General features: G+C 36.5%; 1 protein-coding gene across 4 annotated transcripts in view; it reads right to left on the bottom strand.

Annotated features, from left to right (window-relative positions):
- Positions 1-2,235: 2,235 nt before the first annotated feature.
- mbpb (myelin basic protein b) overlaps positions 2,236-21,160 on the bottom strand; it is a 52,063-nt gene continuing 33,138 nt past the window's right edge. Inside the window, exons 1-6 of one of the 4 annotated variants that reach the window (XM_046876194.1) lie at positions 20,412-20,641; positions 11,183-11,290; positions 9,761-9,787; positions 8,836-8,865; positions 6,226-6,306; positions 2,236-3,242 (exon numbers count right to left, since the gene is read on the bottom strand). In XM_046876194.1, the coding sequence (XP_046732150.1) occupies positions 3,207-3,242; positions 6,226-6,306; positions 8,836-8,865; positions 9,761-9,787; positions 11,183-11,290; positions 20,412-20,525 (396 nt within the window). In that variant the 5' untranslated portion in view covers positions 20,526-20,641 and the 3' untranslated portion in view covers positions 2,236-3,206. Of the gene's footprint in view, positions 3,243-6,225; positions 6,307-8,835; positions 8,866-9,760; positions 9,788-11,182; positions 11,291-20,411; positions 20,843-21,160 lie in introns of those variants that run through there. The other 3 variants (XM_046876195.1, XM_046876196.1, XR_006928804.1) reach the window with 3 other exon arrangements.

Genomic DNA, 21,160 nt, shown 5'->3' on the forward strand with positions numbered 1-21,160 from the left:
CTTTGAACACAAATCTCCACTATTACATTGTAAAGATTGAGTGGAACATCTTCCCAGAAGAGTGGAGGTTATTATTACAGAAAACTGGGACTCAATGTCGAATGGGGTGTTTATACAGTTTATAATAAAGTGACTAGAATATAAATTTCTATCCTTCCTGTAGCTCTGTTTGGATGTTCTTAAGGTCTTTTTTAAATGTCTCCTAGCAATAGAACTATAAATCCACCTGGGCCTCAGTATTTTCCAGCACATGTTGACACTTATGATTGAATTATTATGTCATGAATTTACCTTTATAACAAAACATGCAGTATATTTGGAAATGTATTGGGGATTTAACAATCACCTAGAGCTGTCATTAGCCTGTAATTAGCCTGCACTCTTTCATTTGTTTAACTTTATTCTCGATTTCCTTCTAACAAGCTCATAATGAGACAGCATCCGGATAAAGTACTATGACCCTCAGGAACAACTATTCTGTCTTTTTGTAATGGCCAGAAGCATGGTATTTAGTGCTGAGCATGAAAACAGATAAATATGGGATGTGTAGCTGAAAGCAAATGTATTTGACAATGCATAATGCATGCTAAATGCCTAAATAAATTTTCCATCATAATGAATAATGTTTTAACCTAAAGCTTTTACCAATTCCTAGGATATGCAGCAATATGAGCTCATCTATAGCTTAGGACTTTGAGGAACTTTTAAGGACAGAAGATCTGACTCATCTTATTAACCCTCTAACCATTTTTCTGTGTGGAAAATATTTTCCTTTAGAGAGCCTCAATGATTACACTAAATTACAATTATATTAAAATGACTTAAAAATTATATATCTAGCAAGTCATCATATATTTTAGTTTAAGATATAATTCAAGACATTAAATGTATCTATAAATTTAATCAGAGAATTACTGCCAATTATGAAGAAAAACAGAGATAATTAAGTAGCTAATCAACATTAGCGTTAGCACTGACGCATCAGTGAGTTAGCTGTTTTGCATTTCTTTTATTATCAGTTTCTTCTTGCATTTTCCTGATTATTATTTAGGGTTATTGGGGTTTTATTTTTTTGTTGTTTTGTAATGGCATTACAGTTATGTTTAAATGCACAAAAGATATTCTTTTAAGACTGCAGTTGGATTTTTTTTTGCCATCCTTGGGTAAAATGTGTGATTATAAGTCGATTTTTTTTGTATAGAAAAGGTTGAGTGCATTGAAGACAATATGTCAACCTTTGGCAACATAACTCACTAACAATAACTAAACTTTAGCACTAACAAGCAAACACAATCCTAACTGGTCCCAGAAGTCACCTAGTATTGATCACTACACACCATCACAACTGATGATGGTCAATATTGTGTTTGGATTGAATGTGTACATATTTTACAGTGTAAACAAATGAAGTGCCCGGTATTTAACATTAGCTAGCATTTTTCTGAGCTCCATACCAGTGTACAGATAAAAAGTGAGTGTTTGTGTATATATATATATATATATATATATATATATATATATATATATATATATATATATATATATATATATATATATATATATATAGGGAGAAGGGAAAAAAGAGAAACATTTTTTTCTTTTTATTTGTTCCCAATGGATTTTATTTTTTATTGTACAATTTAATTCGAAATTTAAATTCTATTTCAATTTATAAAATTTTTATACTTGTTGTAATGTTGCTTTTTGTTTCCTTATTTTACACAACAACATCCTGTGTTATTAATATATATTCTTAACCTTATTTTTTAATTTTACTTATTTTTTTTTTTTAGCATAATCTACTGATTTCTTATAAACTCCCATTCATGAATAAAAATTCTGTAAAGAATAAGCCCATATTAACTCCTAATTACACTATCATGTAGTAGAATAGATTAGAAAAAAATATTCAAATACAATTTAATAAAATAGAATAGACAACCGACTAATATAAATAAATAATATGTACTAATCTAAAGCTAGTATCTAAGCTACTGTCTAAAATATCCATAATTTATCTGAATTTACATTATTAGTTTTTTTTATTAACACAGTTATACTGTATGTTTAATAAATGCCCACTGAGTATTTCTTTTACTTTACTCATGAGAGGTTTCTGAACCGAGTTTAGACCAACATAATAAATTCAGTTCACACACATACAGACTGATGAGAATTTCTTTTCCATGTTTTTGAACACAAATATATAGACAACAAAGAAAAATAGACAGCCAGTGACACATATATATGTCTCCTTTATTTGCATTTTTAATGATTCCCATCACTCCATTAGCATTCTAACTGACAAATACATGCATAAAATCTATGGCTTTTTATATCCATGTCTTATTGGGGCATGGTTTTATTTGAAAAAGCTTAAAGAAGTAGTCAAAGGCCAAAGAGGCGAGAGAGAAAAAGTCAACAGCAAATGCAGTGACTAAACATGAACAAAGAATTTGGAAACCCTTTGACTAAAAATCAACAAGAGACGACTTTTGTGTTACTTAGCTCTAAAGTTTGCGATCAGATCCACTGAGACAGCAAGGAAGAATAAGTTTAAGAGACGAGACCGTGTGAAGGCACATGAAAACAATTAGATGTTTAGATGCTAAATGCTAGTCACATTGACTTCTTAGACAAAGACAGTGCTACAAGACAAAGATTCAGTAATATAAATGTGCACTACAACCTTTTGAGGCTAATTTTGTTTTGACACTCGTATGCTTAATGATCTAACCTGCAAATAAATGCAGTCCTAGCTTCTGTGGATATGCTAAACTAGCAAGCTAGCTCCTTATCAAAGTTTTTTTTTGGCAATTAGCTAGTAACATCACATTGTAATAGAACAACGATCGACTTTTTAAACACGTCACGGTTTATGCTCAGTGATATAAAGCGAAAAGTGTTAGTTTTCTAATCATGATCGGAACGATTTGCTCAAAAGGTCTTCAGTGCCTCATGTTTTCAAAAGACAAGGATGGACACGATGCGGGAGGGGGAGTGCAGGATCTGACCACGCTAAACTCAACAGACTGAGAAAACTGACATAAATAAATCTATGAACAGACAGAGCACAATGTGTGTTCGGGTTAATGCTTTTCCGGCAAGGAAAAAAGTGTAAGTGGTGAAAAAAAGCTTCCTTCTTCTTTTCTTTCTCTCCGTTCAGGGTCATCACGTTTAATGGAGAATGAGAAAAGGGCTGGAACTCAGCGTTTGGCTGGAGATGCTGCTCTGGTTCCTCCCTGTGTGTGTGAGATAAAAATAGAGAGAAAAAAACAATTAAAAAGGAGTGTAAAGGTTGGAGGAGAAGAAATGAACAAGCTTTCTTTGTTTTTGTGGTAAACAATTACGTGTCCATTAGCTTTTTTTTTTCCACACAGCAGTTTCTAGGTGAATTAGAATGCTGACAAATCTTTTCTCTCTCTACCTTAGTGTCTTTATGGAGGACTACTGATTCTAAATTGCGTTTCATTTTCCAACTTTCTCAAAAATGTGTCCTAATTAGAAAAGCAAGTGTTTTTTTGCCCTCTGTCGCATACATGACCTCACAGACACCCATAATTGGCTAGTGTTGCTGTAATTGACAGGAGACAGAGTGTATATCCCCCCCACCTAAAGAGCATGGCTAGTTTAGCCCTCTTGGATCCATATTTGTAGACAGTTGTGGCATTGTAAAGTTAGCGAAATCTAAAAATAATAAATAGCAAAAGTATACATTTCTCAGAAATTTAAACCAATAAATAAACCATATATTTGTATACTTTGCTTATGATATATTAACACATGATAGCATAATGAAAATAAATTAGACCCCTTTCTGAATGTATATTAAGATGTTTGTAATAAATATTGTATGATTTATGAATGGACTTGACAAATAAACTAGTCAAGAGGTCAAATGTGAACAAAACCATAAGAACCTATAAACAAGTATTTTTAAGATTTCTCAATATATATTAGCTATAGTGCTAACCAAAGTAGCATCAAAGACTGATGTACAACTCAGAATGCTACTTTTGACCTTTTGACTTCATAACATATGCTTTTCTTTTTGGGCTCTCTGTATTAGATCTCTGTATAGGGTACAACAAATGGATCACAAATTAAATTAAATGTTATAAATCAGTCTGTCAGTAAATTCTTTCAATGAATGAATCATTCTTCAATATTCCTTTTTTTGCAATCATTCATTCTTTTTCTGTTAATGATTTCTGATCACATTTTTGGTGTCACCCAAATGCGGATGGGTTCCCCTTGGGTTCCTTGTAAGGTTTCTTTCTCATTCCATCTAAGGAATTTTTTCTTGCCACAGTAAATAGTTCTATTATTTAAATTTTTGTTTAATAAGTCTTACATTCTGTAAAGCAGCTTTAGGCAATGTCCACTGAATAAAATGTAATTGAATCATTGCCATTTCTTTTATTGATTTGCTTGTCTTTCTAGATATTATGCAATCTTCAAAAATCACAATATTTTTTAAAAATAAGAATTGCGACAAACAGTAATTAAAACACATTGGGGCAGGACTATGCAACAGGGGCAAAGTGTACATTCAGACAAGGTGCCTCTGATGTCTCAACAGAACCATTTCTATTGTAGAATATATCTACAATCAGATTTTGGAGAAGGACAGGGGGGTTTCGGATTAGTTTCACACCTTTTGGCTAGGATTTGGGATTGTTTGCTGTTTGCCCTGCTGAAATATTGCTGCATGTATCCATCTCTCTGGCGCCTTCCTACATTTTTATCTGATGTACCAGAGCGTGAGCCGCATCTGAGCACACTGCACTGAGTGAACCGCACTCTACTAATAAACGCATTGCATGCAGGTCCGCTACACATGCACACACTGGTAAAGTCGGCTTGCCGTGTTGCAACAGTAGACGTGTGAGATCTCGCTAATGGAAACGATACCTGGGTTCTCGCATTCACTTACACCTACACAGCAGAGCACTATAACCCGCCTTTAAAGTGCCTTTAAAACTAGGCCGTACACTCAGAGGCCATTTTGCCACAAAACCTTTTGTAATTTTTTTTATACCTAAATTCAGTCATGATCATTAACATTTTTGTCAATTTTTTTTTTTTTTGGAATAATAGTTCAGCCTGCACTTTATTTTCTTCAGGAACTGCACTTTACATGAGCATTTTAGTGCTATGATGAACCACAATCATCCCAAAAGAAATGTAAATCATAATTGTGATCGTTTTTATGCAGAATGAACTAACAATTTCTGAGTTCGCTCACAGTGCTTGTGTAGGAGGTCTGGAGGATGGTGGCGAGAAAAAAACAACAACTCCAGTGTATTATTTAAATGAAGGAAGTCTTTTGGAAAATGCTGCAAAATGCTGACGTTAATCCACATTTGATCGAAGTGTGCACTATGTACACTTTCGAAGCACTGAGGAAAAAAGGAGTGAGATTAGCGACAGAGGGACAGAAGTCCCACGCTCAGCAGCAGATTGACAGTTGAGTGAGCACTCTTGCTTCCGGAGACAAATAAGTGCGAGTAACGCCATTAAACCACACAGAGGGGGTGAAGCACAGCACAAGTACGTAGATTCCTTCTTTCACAGGCACAGGGGGAGATCCTGAAAGGATATATATAGATTCTCCAGTCATATGTGGTTTTTCACCAATCACAAAATTGGAGAAAGATTTTAGGATGTCTCCATGAAGTTATGCCTAACATGGGTTAGAGATGTTCTAGAAAAGATCTTGAGTGGCATGCTATAGAGCTCCATAATCCGACTTTGGGATAAATTAGAGTGCACCCCAGGCCTCCTCACCTCACCAACAAATCTCCACAGCACACTCCAAAATCTAGTGACTAATTTACCAAAAAGAGTGAAGGTTACTATAACAGAAAATGGAGACTAAATGGAAAATGGGATGCTCAAAAAGTACATCTGCATCATATGGTTCAAGTTTCAAGTTCAAGTTTATTTCTATAGCGCTTTTCACAATGGACATTGTCTCAAAGCAGCTTTACAAAACTTAACAATTAAAGTGAATGATGTGTATTTATCCCTGATGAGCAGCCTTAGGCAACTGTGGCAAGGAAAAACTTAATTAGATGAATGGGGAAGAAACCTTGAGAGGAAATGGACTCAAAAGTAGAACCAATCCTCATCTGAGTAATATCAAGGGTACCATTATTATGGTCAGCTGTCCACAAACTTTATTTTTTAAATATAGTGAAAGCTAAAAGACAGTGTGTTTACCATTTTGAAGATGCGGGTCAGCGTGCCCTGTCCTTCTCCTGCACGCCCTTTTTGCGCCTTCACTGAGCTCTTCTGATCCCCCTGAACAAGAAAAAGCAAATAAATTAGAAATTTTTATATATTTTTAGAGGGGGAAGTGTTAGTGAATATAAGTGGCTAACTGAGTCACACTGCACCACCATTCAGCACCCTGGGAAATGAGTTCTGCAGTTAGGGTTGGCAATATGGTTTCAACAGGATATAGCAATTCTATATAAATATATATTAAATACATATAAATACAGATTAATACATATCGCAAAGCCATACTCTCCAGGAACAGCTCATCTGGAAAGCAATGAGCTGCAGAACCCGAACAGGATACGGTATCATTTCTAAATCCATACTCCATCTGCGCACTCCAGGACCAGATCAATGTTAGACTAAAAGGGGTTAGTCTTTTCATGAAAGCCACACCATGTGTTAGAAGCTTAATGCATTACTGTGCGAATGAAATGTAAGCATTGTGCCAATATAAATATTTTCAACTTGCGATATTACAAGAACATTTAAGTTAATTTATTTATTGTAAGTTAATCATATTGTATGCTTTACTGATGTTGTTTTCACTGCTGTCAAGTAGAAACATGAATTCATTTATGGGAAATAATAAATAAATCAGTTAGGGCATACACATCATAATTTTTCCGTAATTTGTAGAATCGGTCAACTCCAGTTTGAATTGGTTACTGTGGTATCGATTTCACCATGAAGCCCCCCCATATCGCAGCATCGCTGACGCAACAAAAACGAAAGTTTAATTTCCACGCAGCGGTGAAAGTGCATAAGACATGAAGCCAAACCAATCTAAGACCCGTACGTTATCATTCAACACACGCACACACATTTCAAGCATTTGAAAAATTTGGCAGAAAGTGGGTTTCCTTCAGAGTCTGCCAACACACTGAAGGGGAAAATGAAACCGATATCACTAAAGTGCCATTGTGTCCCTCATCCATGCCTCCTGAACACAGATATAGGTTTATGAAACTACATTTCTCGAGTAGAAGAAAGTAGAGTTAGTTTAGATTGATTTACTGTGTAGCCACAGAAGGCAAAGAGAAATATTGAAGTGATCAGTGAGCACTGGGGCCCAAGCACTATTAAATACATTTTAAAGTGTAATTATGTAACTTTCATGTCAATCAAGTCCCTCTAAATTAAAAATGTCCTTGTATGGCCTTAAGGCATTGGACTTTGAATCTGAAGTTCGTAGGTTTAAATCCCAGCCACACCAAGCTGCCACTCCTGGACCCCTGAGCAAGGCCCTTAACCCCATCACTGCTCAGTTGTATGAATGAGATAAGCCACTCTATATAAGGGTGCCTAATTCCAAAAATGTAAATTGCCTCATCTACCTGAGATTAATGCTATGTTCACAAATAGTGACTTGCAACAAAAAAAGTGTAGTTTTTAATAAGAGCTGCCAGTATGATCAACAACTGTTGGCGATCAGATGTGGAAGTGTCCAGCAACACAATAAAGGTGAAAAAACGTATAAACTCATGTGTTTGACAAGTTCACCAACAGCCGGATAAAGGTCGTTGTGATTATTTTTTCCGCCGATAAATTTCTGCCAGTTTCAGAAGATTTCACTTTCCTGCGCTACGACTCCTCCTACGATGACCGTCAAATCAAAAACCAATAAGAGCGCCGAACCTGATTAGTGTGACAACTTCAAACCACCTCAGGAAAAATGTCAGAACGGGTCAGATGGAAAAGTACAGCAAAAAGAGAAACTTATGGAGTTATGGATGAAAAATTTGTGTTTGTATGACATTTTTTCATCAAAGCATGTCACAAACAAAATTAACGCTACAGATTGTTTTTGCTTGCTGCCAGCTACCGTTATCGAGAGAATGCTTTTTTATTGTACAGTCTGACATTATGTGTGACTAAAGTGTGACATGGGGATCATGTTTGTACAGTCTGACAAGCAGCAATCGCAAAGGACTATAAAAAATCAGATAGCACGTGCTGGGCATAACATTGTACCCAATTAGCAAACATCTACAAGAAAAAAGCATGTCCTCCGTTGGCTGGAGATACTGGACAAGCCAATGGACAACTATCTCTCATTTTTGATTGGCCAATGCAATTTCTGATTAATGCCTAAATGTATATTTTTTACTTTGGCCAACAGGTCAAATGATTGACCATCAAAACGTACCTACCCTGAGACTACTTGGACTAGTTTTGAGGTATTTGTACTTTTCTGTCCATTCTAGCGTTTCTGTCCTTTCTGTGATACTTAAGTTTTTCTGACGAAGAACACAATGAGAAAGAAGAAAAAGAAGAAGAGGGATAGGTTAAATGGTCTGAGGGAAGAACTTATTTTGTAGCACCTTACATAAAAACCCTGGGCCAGAACAGCCTCCGGACAGTTAAAAATTTCAAGCATAGGTGTTTGAATAATGGTTTACAAGCTCGGCATGAATGAACAACAGCACGACCGATTTGCACCCTGGCACCACATAATGTATTGTGGATTTTGCAGGAAATGGGGTGTTTTGGCACCATTCCAGACACAGGGTGAGTGTGTGTGTGTATGTATTTCTAAACAGCACCTACCATGCCTAGTTTAGTTTTGAGAGAATGCCACTGTGCAGAGAGATAGATAGAGAGACAGACAAAAAGACAAAAGAGAAAAGGTACAGTCGGGGTACAAAGAAACTACTTGAGTGCACCCTGAGGGCACTTCCAGCATCTGTTTTTATTTTATCAGTCCCCCAAAATGAGGCCCTCTGTTGCCATTCTGGGGCCTAATTGCTCCTACTGTTGCCATTCTGCAGTTCAAAGTCTCCTATTGCTGCTATTCAGAGGGCTACAAACTCACCTTCTGCATCATTTTCATGTTCCTACCATCTGGGTCTACAATCCTAAGGTTAACAAGTTCTGAGCCATCCTGTGGTCTACAGGCTCATTCTGATGGTACTTTGAAGTCTGAAATCGCTTTGAGCTATCCTGGGGTTTTTAAAGTCCAACTGATGCTACTTCAGCTCCAGAAGCTCCTACTGCTGAAATCCTAAGGCCTACAGGCTCATATAGATGCTCCCCTTATGTCTGGAAGGTCCTATTGCTCCCATCCTGAGGTCTACAGACTCCAATGGATGCTAACCTTAGGTCTGGAAGGTCCTATTGTTTCCTTATGTTTGAAGGTCCTATTGCTGCCATCCTGAAGTCTATAGGCTCCTAGAGGTTCAACTCTTGTCATTCCTAGCCCCACAAGATTACATTTCATTTTGGACAACTGATGAAATAAAAACAGTGCTCGGGAGGATGCTCATCTTGACCGCGTACTCCCAAGCGAAGAGTATAGAACTCGACTGTATAGAACAGTAAAATAATATATTTGAATACACGATCTAGAAGCAGCATTTGTTATTAAAGTTGGATGTAAACAGTGACGTAAAGATATTAGAGATAAAGTTAAAGCTACAATCTCATTACGTAGATCTTAAAGAAGTGGCAGTGAGAAAGCTCAAAGTGCACTTACCCTAGATTTTTTAGGAGCAGGAGACACCTGAGGATTACAATAATTAAAAATATAAATATATATGTATATATTTAGCTAATAGGAAAGAGACAGACATGTATATGAGACAAAGACAGTACATTTAGGAAGAATTCAGATCGTTTGTTTCACGGTAGAAGCCTTTCAGTGATCTTTGGTTATTTCTCTGGAGAACCTCTCAAGCGATGCCAGATTGGATGGATTTAGCAGAGTAGGTATTGCCTGGGCCACTTTAGGACACCCAAAGATTTGTCCTCAAATCACTCCTACTTTAGTCAAAATTGTACAACCTAGTAGAGACTCAACAGGCTGGATCAGAAGGAGGCGAGTTTAAATCTCGAGCAATGCTAAAATGATACCTCTCTGCTTGGAGCTGCTTGTTTTTCCGCAATCATGGCAGTCCTTGGTTAGAGATCCACCTGCTTACAAACATCCTCACAGCATGATGTGTCCTACACCACGGGGATGGGATTGGACAGGTGATAATTGGTTTCATCGCACCATAGATGTATGTTTCTGAAGTGCCCATGTAGACTTTTCAAGACAACAATTTGTTGGATTTTTTTTTTGTTGAGAAATCGGTTTCTGTCTGGCCACTTTGTCCTAGAAACATGATTGGTTGAGTGCTGCAGAGATGTTTGTCTTTTTCCAGAATTTGGAGTATGGTATCAGTGGGGGTAAACTTTTGATGTAGGAAGATACCTACTATTTTGGATCAATTTCTGGTTCCCCTTTCCAATATCTGGGAGTCAACATTTAAGAAATCAGGGTTTTTTTGTGGAACTCATGCTTTGGGAAGTTGTAGCTCAGTGATTAAAATGTTATACTTCTGATTGAAAGGTTGTGAGTTAAAATCCCAGCATTACCAAGCTGCCACTGCTGGGCCATTGAGCAAGGCCCTTAAGCCCTCACCTGCTCAGTTGTATAAGTGAGATAATTGTATGATTCTCTGGTAACATCATATACCAATTTCCATTAATGCAAATGCCTTTTGTTTCAAAATGCTTAATTAGCCTTGGGTCCATATTTAGATTTAGAAACATGTATGAGATATTTCAAGTTTGAATACATTTTCAAAACGTTTATACTGATAAGGAAATAAAAGTAAATGGAATACTTTCTTAATGCAGTCCATGCATGTATATATCAAAAGAAAGAAAGACAGAAACACACAGATACATTAGAAAGATAAAGCAAACACCAAGAGCAGACATATATCAACAGAAAGATACAGAGATGGATGAAAAAAAAGAGAGCTTGAGAATATGTTAATTTACTTTAAATTAATATTATTATAACGGTATCATGTTCAGAATGAGAGACAGGTGTGCATGCAGTAATTAGGTTTGTGTAGCTGGTTGTTAATATACAGGGACACACAGGGAAAAAGACAGAGACACTTACGATAGATCTGAAGAAGTGAACGACAGCATTGTCGCCACCAGTGCGGCGGCGAGAAGACGAGTGACTTGACCTCTGAGGAGAAACAGAGAGAGCGCCACGGAAAGAGCCCTGAAACGAGACAGGAGATTGTGTAGTGACCCAAAAGAGCCCAAAAATTAGATAGGGAGTGTGTAGTGAGCAGAAAGAGTCCAAAAATGAAGGAGTGTGTAGTGACCCAAAAGAGTCCTAAAATAAATCAGGGAATGTGTAGTGACCAGAAAGAGTCAAAAAATGAGACAGGGAGTGTGCAGAGAGCAGAAAGAGTCCAAACATGAAAGAGTGTGTAGTGACCCAAAAGAGTCCTAAAATGAGACAGGGTTGGCGTAGTAACCAGAAAGAGTCCTAAAATGAGACAGGGAGTGAGTAGTGACCCGAAAGAGTCTAGACTAGAAAGAGCCAAAGAATGAAAGAGAAAGTTTGTAAAGACTAGAAAGAGACAACAAATTAAAGAGGAAGTGTGTTGTGACCCAGAAGAGTCCAAAAACATGACAGGGAGTGTGTAGTGCCCCCAAAAAGTCCAACAATTAGATAGAGAGTGTGTAGAGAACAGAGGTAAACAAAAGTCCCAAAATGAGACAATAAATATGTGATAACTAGACAGAGTTCCAGAAAAGAGCCATAAAATAAAACACAAAGTAAGTATGTATGATGTCCATAACAGCAAACAAAAAAACCCAGCAACAAACAGCAAAAGCAGTGAGGGGGTGGGGGGTCGAGGGAGGTGGGTGAGACCAAAAAGACTTCTGAAACAAAATAGGAAGAGTGTGTGTTGACTAGAAATAGCCTTGAAATGAAACAAAAAACGTGTGTAAATGTTCTAGAACAATGGAGGAAGTCAGTGAGACAAAAGTGTCCGAAATTAAGAAACTTAAAATAAGATAGAAATTGTGTATTAATTGAAAACATGAAATAAAGAAATAGAATAAAAAGAATTGAAAGAAAGTATGGAAAGCTCCCTTAAAAATGGCAGGAAGTGAATGTGCTGAATGGAAACTCGAGACAAGACAGGACATGTGTGTAAAAAAATAAAATAATAATAAAAATAAAAATAAAAAAACAGGAATTATGTAAAGACAAGAAAGGAGGGAGTTTGTAATAAACAGAAAAAGAGCCATGAAACAAGTCAGGAAGTGTGTGTAGTGAACAGAAAAGCATTTTAAATAAGTCAGGTAGTGTGTAGTGAACAGGAAAAGCCTTAAAATGAGTCAGGAAGTGTGTAGTGAACAGAAAGAGCGCTTAAAACAAGTCAGCAGGTGTGTGTGGTGATTATAAAACATTTTAAACGAGTCAGGTGTGTGTGAGGTGACCATAAAAAGCCATAAAACGAGTCAGGTGTGTGTGAGGTGACCCAAAAAACACCATAAAATGAGTCAGGAGGTGTGTGAGGGGACCAGAAAAAGCCATAAAACAACTCAGGTGTGTGTGTGGTGACCAGAACAAACCTTAAAATGAGTTAGGTGACTATAAAAAGCTTTGCAACAAGTCAGAAAGAGTGTGTAGTAAACAAAATAGGCCCTGAAAATATACAGGAAGTGTATGGTGAATGGACAAAGCAGTGAAATGAAACAGGAAAAGTATGAAATGACCATAAAACCTAAATCCAAATTAACGACATATGCATGTAAACGCAAATGTGTCCAGTCACAAATGTGCGTGTATGTGTTTGTGAAGACAAGTGCCTTTAATGTAATAATCGTGTGGGCTATGTGATGCTGCCTTTAACAATCAGGCATTCGTGTCCTTTTCTCTCACACTGTTATTTCGCTGGTCAGGCTCTTATTAGCATTGAAGAGCGCATTAAAGCATCGGCAGTTTCACACTGATTCGCTCTAATTGCCTCACTCTAGAACTCACACCCATCCACCTCTTGCAAAATAACAGACATTAGAGGCCAATCAGAGGTGTATTTTGGGAGCGTGATGAAACAGCGAGGGCATCTCAGACCTGGCTGTTATGTTCCAACACAGCAAAGTTCAAATTTTTAAATCCTGTCTGCTCCTATGAAAAAGCAAAGTTAAAAATCACAGCTGAAATCCTTTCACAATACTTTTATTATTAATTTAAATCCAAAGCTAGCTAGTTTCTGTGTTAGCTTACTACAAAAAAAAGTCAAAGGCTGCTTGCTCTTTCTTGGCCAAAATACAGCAAGGTATATATTGTAGTCACTTAGCGACTAACTCCTGATGTTACTACACTGCTCTGTGTAATTGTCCTTTCTGCTCCCAGCCAATCAAATCATGCTGTAGAGGAGTAAAGGATTTAACATTGATGAAATCTCTTTTAAGAAATACAATTTGACAAACTGTATGAGGGTTTGATAACTGAAACTGGGGTTGGCAGCACGGTCAAAACTTTCGGTCCCTTGGATAGAACTTTAATCTTCAGAGAATTTGATTTAAACCTTGGGTCAGCTGTAGAGTCAAAAAGATCGATGACTCCTGCTGATCCAAGTCCTGAGTCTACACACACACACACACACACTGATGCAGACACCAGCCTCTAACAAATCTGCCCAGTGAATACTCGTATTAGAGGAACAAGCTGGGCAAAAATTAACACTATGTCCTCTTAGGCTAAATGTTCTTAGTCAGTCAGGAGATGTCTGGTGTCTGAAGTTCACGTTTTTAGTTTTATTTATTATGGGAAGAGAGCGAGGGCCAGGAATGCACCCATGACATGACACCAAACCAAACTGGAAGAAAACCTTGTAGAGATGCTTAGAAAATTCACTCTGACCTGCTGGTAGGAGGTTCAAATAGAAACAGAGTCCCCTGATCAAGCTTTCAAACAAAGTACCCCAACACTTGTACATGCAATGCCATAGTGTTTATAACAGGGGTCTTCAACGTCAGGTCTTAGGTGATAGAGACATGGGGCAGGGACCCCTGATACAAAATGTGTATAACATGACCATTGGAATACTAATGGAAACCAATAAAATTACGCTAGTTATATTATGTTAAGACAATTAGATCTCTGTTCTTGTTGTACGTGCATCATTGTCTGTGATTTATGCCTCATAACAAACATATATTTTGCATTTAAAATCACAATTTTGTAAGTTGTTTACAGTTGTCATATTTTAATAGATTTGCAGTTTCATACATTTTCCTTTTACTGTCAGGTGGATAATTTTACATTTACATGAACTTCAGCTTTCATTTTTTTATTTATTATATATAAAAAAAATCTAATATTTAATCTTTTTTTTTTAACCCATGATTATTTTTGTAACAAAAAATTATTTGTGATTCAACCTTATTTAGCGAAAAATAAATCAATTCTTAGCTTTAGTACAGGAGGAGCTCAAGTCCATCCTGGAAGCACTGGCCATGGTGCAAGAATATACCTCTTTCAGTGCACCATGCACACACATTTACACATGGTTACGTATGGTTTTGGTAGGAGTGAAGACACTGGAGAGAGAAACTGGGAAGAATCCAAAACAGACACAAGGAGAGTAGAATGTCTGAAACTCAGGATTAAATCCTGGAACTGTGAGAGCAGTGATGCCCATCAAGGAATTGATTACATCATCATCATCTGATTATAATCAATTGTCTATGTATGTTATGTGCAATGTTAGATTATAAAGAGAGCATTTTGCTGTAATGTTCGATGTATGAAGCAAAATATACCAAAAAAATCTAAGCAAAGTAGCACACGTTTATAGGTTGTTAACCTTTAAATGAAAAGAAATCAAACTGATGTACAAACTGTGCAGACAACTCAGTTGTCTAGACCTTCGTCTCCACAGGCACTGCATTGCTCAATCAGTTATGTTTGGTTTTTCACAGGTTGGGAGCTGCTTTTATGCCTTGAATATATCCTGATTAAAACAAATTTTGTTCCTAAAGGAAAGCTGTCTAATTATTTAAGTTATTTATTTAGCTAGCCAATTAATTACGGAAACTGTTTTAAAACAACACTTGCTAGCTGGAAAATGTCCCCAAATTCGAACCGAGCTAATCAAGAGTGGAAATGTCCCAAAAACAAAAACTTTAGCTAGCTAAAACAAAACAAAAATCAGCAAAAAAAGCTAGCTAGTTATGAATCGAAAATGTCCCCACAACAAAACTAGCTAGCTAATTTTGAAAACTGTGTCAAAACAACACTAACTAGCTAAGAGCTAAATGTCCCAAAAATTAAAACATCTTTTCGACATAAGAGTGGAAAATTTCCCCAAAACAAAGTTAGTTAGCTAGGACTGGAAAATGTCTCCAAAACAAAACTAGACAGCTAAGAGTGGAAAACAAAAAGATAAAAAAACACTTGCAAAACAACAGTATTAAATCTCCCTGAAGAAAATCTCCACATTATAATATACATTTCCTGTGAGCACTAGCTACATAGCACAGCTGCTTAGGTGGTAGCATTGTAATAGAGTTCTTTGCTATGTATAACTAGCATTGATTGCATTCTAAGATGTCCTCAGTGAGAGCACAAGCAAACAAAGTAGGCCAATGGGCTGTAGTTATATCCCAGTGTAATCCACTTTACCTGTTCATCGCTGTACCTGTTTCCTGCTTTCTCAGTGATTACAAGAAAAGCAAAACTTGCTAAGGAAAATACTAGTGTTAGAGAAAACAATAAAACACACACACACACACACACACACACACACACACACACACACACACACACACACACATACACACACACACACACATATAGACAAAAATGCACACACAATCTACAGCTGGTTTTGTTATATTGGTTTAATCAAGCAAAAATAACCGTAAAGCTCAGAACACAATGGCAATTAAAGACAGAAATCATTATAAGAATGAGGTTAATACTTAAAAAAAAAAAAAAAAAAGGAAAAAAAAGAAAGAAATTGTGCCATTAACACACGCTAACTCCATGTAATAAATATTTATGTAACGTATGCTGGAGCACATAGTAATAAAGCCTCATACTTCCAAACATCGTCACCATCATCATTAGTCCACTCTGGACATGTCCCAAACCACATTCTCTTCCACCACACAGGGCATATAAATGACATGGTATGGCGCTTAAGATCAGAATCTCGTCAAAAAAGGTTGCATGGCATCTTCAAACACCACCGCAATGCATTATGGGTATGGTTTTCGATCTGTTAAGGCAATTGTACTTTGGGTGTTTTGCACTGAATTGTGCTTTCAGACAAGATTAGAAAAGAGTTGCTTGCTAAGAAGGGGGTTTTGGGGGTAATATGTGGTTTTGGACAGAGCCAGTGTGAAAGGCATTAGATCACAATAAAATTACAAGAAGAAAGAAAAAAAAAATAAAGATGAAATGAATTACAAAGGCAGTTGGATATTAAGTCTTACATGACACTTGTAGAAAAAAATATCCCATAATAATATATGAATCAAAGTGAAGGTATTAAGGCGTTTGTGCTGCAGAGAACTGACTGTGATTTACAACACAAAAAAAAAGACATCTTGAGAGACTCATCGTTGTGTGTTTAGATCACAATGCTGTTCATGTCTCAGGTTCATATTTCCTGAGTGTCTTTGGGTTTTGGTTTTGGGTAAATATCCTGATTTACAGACAGAGTTTGGCAACAATGTGAAGAGTAAAAAGGAAACGTGAAATCAAAACAATACGGCTAAGACGTGTTTGGTGGGTGACAAAACAAGCTTCAGATGCTAGTGTTAGCTCCATTAGCCTCTGGGCTTCAGTCTAAAACCAAACAACCAATCGTCTGGCACAAGACACTTCTCGGCTGAGTGACTACATCTGATATAAATCATTGTATTTTATTACATTTAAAAATGAAGACATGAATCCAGGTTGTCCAACACACTCACCATCACACACTCACTAATAACACTCATTAATGTCAGTTTTTAAAAGGCTGTTTGGAAACAAAAACCTTCCAAAGAAGAGTTCTCGGAATGTAAAAGCTCATGTAAAAGGTGAAAAAAAAGGAATTTTACAACAGAAACAAATCAAGAAAATAAAAAGAAAAAAATGTGAAAAAAGCAAAAGTAATACTGAATAAATCTAAAAAACTCAATCTGAATTTCTGAACACACACAAAAAAAATTGCATATACAGGTATGATTTAATGAAAATTAATTTTTTATTTCAATGTTTTAAATTCAATGTTGGTCAGATTTCATTCTTAAGAATATGACAGAAATCTTGTGTTCGTTATCAAATAATTTCATTTTCTCTTAGTTAGGTTGGGTGTTTTTTTTTTTTGCCTCGTCGACTTGGTTTTATTAACACTTATACCATTTCAAGCTCTGAAAAGCTCTTGATCTAGGGAGGGTGAAAATAATGCCTACCCAGGCAGCATACTCCCCTACACCCACACCAAAATAGAACACTGGTGATAATATCGTATATGTATATATTTCTATACATTGCAACACCAATAATCAGCCCGTACCTGTTACTCACAATCTTTATCTGTAATCTTTATCGTAATTATTCCAAAATATACGTGATTTTTTTTGGATAAATGTAAAAGTAAGACTCTTTTGCTTGGTTTAAGTCATAAAAATATACACTCTACATATTTTCATTGTAGTATTGGAATAGAAGTTGTACACCGTATAACTGTATATAGATTTGTATGTAGAAATCTGTAATCCAACAAAACAGTAGATAAAAATGACAGGTAATAGCTGGTGTTTATTTGATACTAAATTATATCCTCTTCAATACAGTAGCGGCTCTGGAAGTTTCTTCAGCTATCCGTTTCTTTTGCATGTAGGTGCCATGTGTTCAGAAAGATTTTTCTAAAACAATAATAGTTAAAAGTTTGTGTTCTTTCACGCGATGCTTTCTTATGAATAAACTTCCGGCATGTTTTGAATTTTGGCCGTGTAATATTTTAAGCATATTATTGTATATTATCAAAAATTGGCACTTCCCGCCATCTGAATAAATACCTAATACCTAAATACTTAATAACTGATGGAATAAAACAGCTCATGGTAGTGGCTGATATACACAATACTCACAAGGAATTGCATATTTAATAAACAACGCCCTAAAACTAGAAACGGTCGTATCCTCTAGATTAAAATTCACCGTCGAGGTTAGCGGTACTAGGAATTTATCGTGACATTACTACCTTAGCGTCACCGCGCAGCATAAAAAACATGAACGTTGCAGCGATAAAAGTTTAGATTCTGGGATATTAGGGTATTTTCCTAGTGATGAAAAATATATGTATTTGTCAAAAATGGTGAGATAGAAAATCATTTGCTTGTGGACTGGGGTTGAGAGTAAGCTAGCTTTTGGAAGGATTAGCATTTGTAAGGAAACTATAACTCAACACTATAGAATGTTTGCTATTCTAAAGAAAAAGAAATGGTCTGTGGGATTTTTGCATAAACCTATTGTTGTCTTTGCAGCTTTTTTTTTTTTTTAGAGCTTTTAATAAAAAACACTTCTAAACAATGGCACTAAATCGTCAAACCTCAAACTGAACACCTGAAGAATTTGCTGAAAATTGTACCATGTAACCCTGGACGTGAGGTTTATAGTTTTAAATCTTATATGTTGTGTATTTAGTAACTGCTCTCATTTTAAACAACGAGCGAGGCAAGCTGTATAGCTCCTGAATACTTACTCTACCTTGACTGAGCTTCATACAACCGTAGAAACGACTTCTGGCAATTTGTACGACGACGGGGCTCATCGGAAAATTAAGAAAACGTTCGCCATGAGACAGACAGCTAACGGCTCACACTCGTAAACATGCTTCTCAAACGTAGCAACAGTTCTGGCAGCCGTGAAGGACCTGAGCGACCCTCGAATACAACGCACTTATAATATCGCATTATATTATCATCACTTGACAGGACACAAGGTCGAGCATTTGAAAAAATGATCGCAATAATAATATAAAGCGCAAACTCCAGCAGGCAAAAAAATTAAATAAAAAAAAAATACAAAAAAATGTAAACGATACTCAAGGATCATTTTTTGATTATGAATTACATTAAAAAAACGAATAATTTTTGTTATTTGTCCAGAACATTTTTTCAAAGCTATGACACGATATCCTTAAATTTTTTTTAATTTAGCCTGTTCTGTTTTGCACAACAGTGACTGCAGCTTTAGATCTCTAAACCACACCCAGTATGTACACCATGTACAAGTTTAACCATAAAGCAAAAAATTGAAAAAAATGTAAATCTGAGAACGGAGGGATAATTTGAGAATAGACAGAAAAACTATTTGGGATAGAGATATAAAATAGAGGTTGGAGAAATAAGTTGAATATGAAAAGGTAAAAGTACATGAAGAGATAATTTAAAAATGTAAGGATTCTAAAAAAATCTGGATAGAGAGATAAAAACCTGAACATGAAGAGAAAAAAGTTGACGATGCAGAGATTTTATAAATTAAGTACACAGAAAAAAACAAGGATAAAATGATTAAAAGTTGAGGAGAGAAAAACATAGAGGATAGAGAGATTAAAAAGTAGAGGAGAGAGAGATAACAAATTGAAGATGGAGAGAAAATGTAGAGGATGGAGAGATCAAATGTAGAGATGAAGAGATGAAATAATTGGGAATGGAGAGATAAACTGAAGATGGAATGAAAAAATATTGAGAATAAATAATATAAAATAGGGTCAAATAAAATGTTGAGGAAGTAAAAAAATAAAGGAGTAAGAAGACAAGGATAAAGTGGTAAAACAATTAAGGACAAAGAGATAAAAGATAAAGATGGAGGGATAAAGTGCTGATGGAGAGGTAAAAAGTTGACTGATGATCTACACTGGTAATGTGATCAGCTTATTGTCACTGAGGAGCTAAAAGAGAACTGGCTGAATAAAAAAGGGCTGTTTTAAAGGTTTTTTCAAAAAAAGAAGATAAAATATTAAGTCTACCCTTTACCCTAAGCATTGATAAAAAAAAAAGAAAAAAGAAAACAACATCAGATATGACAGATATGGAGCTATTGTAGCTTTTAGTCCCTTAAACCACACCCAATGTGCACGTAGAACACCGACCTTTCAGATATACAACAAAAAATCTATTTTAGCAACAGCAGACATTAAAAGAAAAAAAAAAGAAATAATTTCAGCAGGACACAGCGGAGGAATTCCATCTTCGTAAAGAAAACCAACAAACCAACCAACCAACCAACCAAAAAAATAAAAAAAAAGTTGTTATGTGGAGTGTTAATAGTTTTTTAAATGCATTTTTCGGAACCAAAGCCCACGTCTCCTCACCTTGCTCTTCCGCTTCTTATCTCCTCCAAAGATTTTTCCAATCTGATCCATCACCCCGGGGCTTTTCTTTCCACGCCCGAGTCTGGACTGTCCCGCTGAGCCTGAAGATGCCATGTTTGGTGCGAAGAGCGAAAGTAGCGAGTGAACGAGTCGAGTTTATTTGGGCTTTCACTCTGAGTTTTCAGACGTGGCTCCTTCAGCCTCCTCGATGGTGTGAAGTTCGTCTGACTCTGACGGACGCTCTTTGAAGGTGTTGTCCTCTCGGCCCGGGGCATCACGGGAAAAGAGGCGGACCAGGTGTGGGCGTGGCCAATATCCCATGGCCTGGTTGGTCTGTCCGGCGCTGGGGTGGATGGCGGGGGCGGGGCTTGACGTCGTCTCGCTTTTGTTTGAGCGGTTTTTGTTCTGGTTGACGTCCGAGTCGTTCATGCCTGCACAGAGATGACAAAAACTTGTTAGAGCCCACACACACACACACACGTATACACACTCGGTGCGGACCGGAGCCATCTCACACCGCTCAATGACTTCCTTTGTTTTGTACAGAATCTCACATTTACTCAGCAACATGTAAAAGGAAAAATGTGTTGCAGTGTGAGTGCAGCACTGAGGATCGGTGTCAACAGATTTTCTTTTATATTTGAATGTTTTGTGCCTCTAAAGTTATAAATATCAAGCACAAAATGTAATCTCATTGGATCAAGGATAGATACTTATAATACTTTTAATAATGACTCCAATTACGCTTT

Source organism: Silurus meridionalis, chromosome 20 (genome assembly GCF_014805685.1).
Source record: "Silurus meridionalis isolate SWU-2019-XX chromosome 20, ASM1480568v1, whole genome shotgun sequence".
Taxonomy (NCBI): Eukaryota; Metazoa; Chordata; class Actinopteri; order Siluriformes; family Siluridae; genus Silurus; species Silurus meridionalis.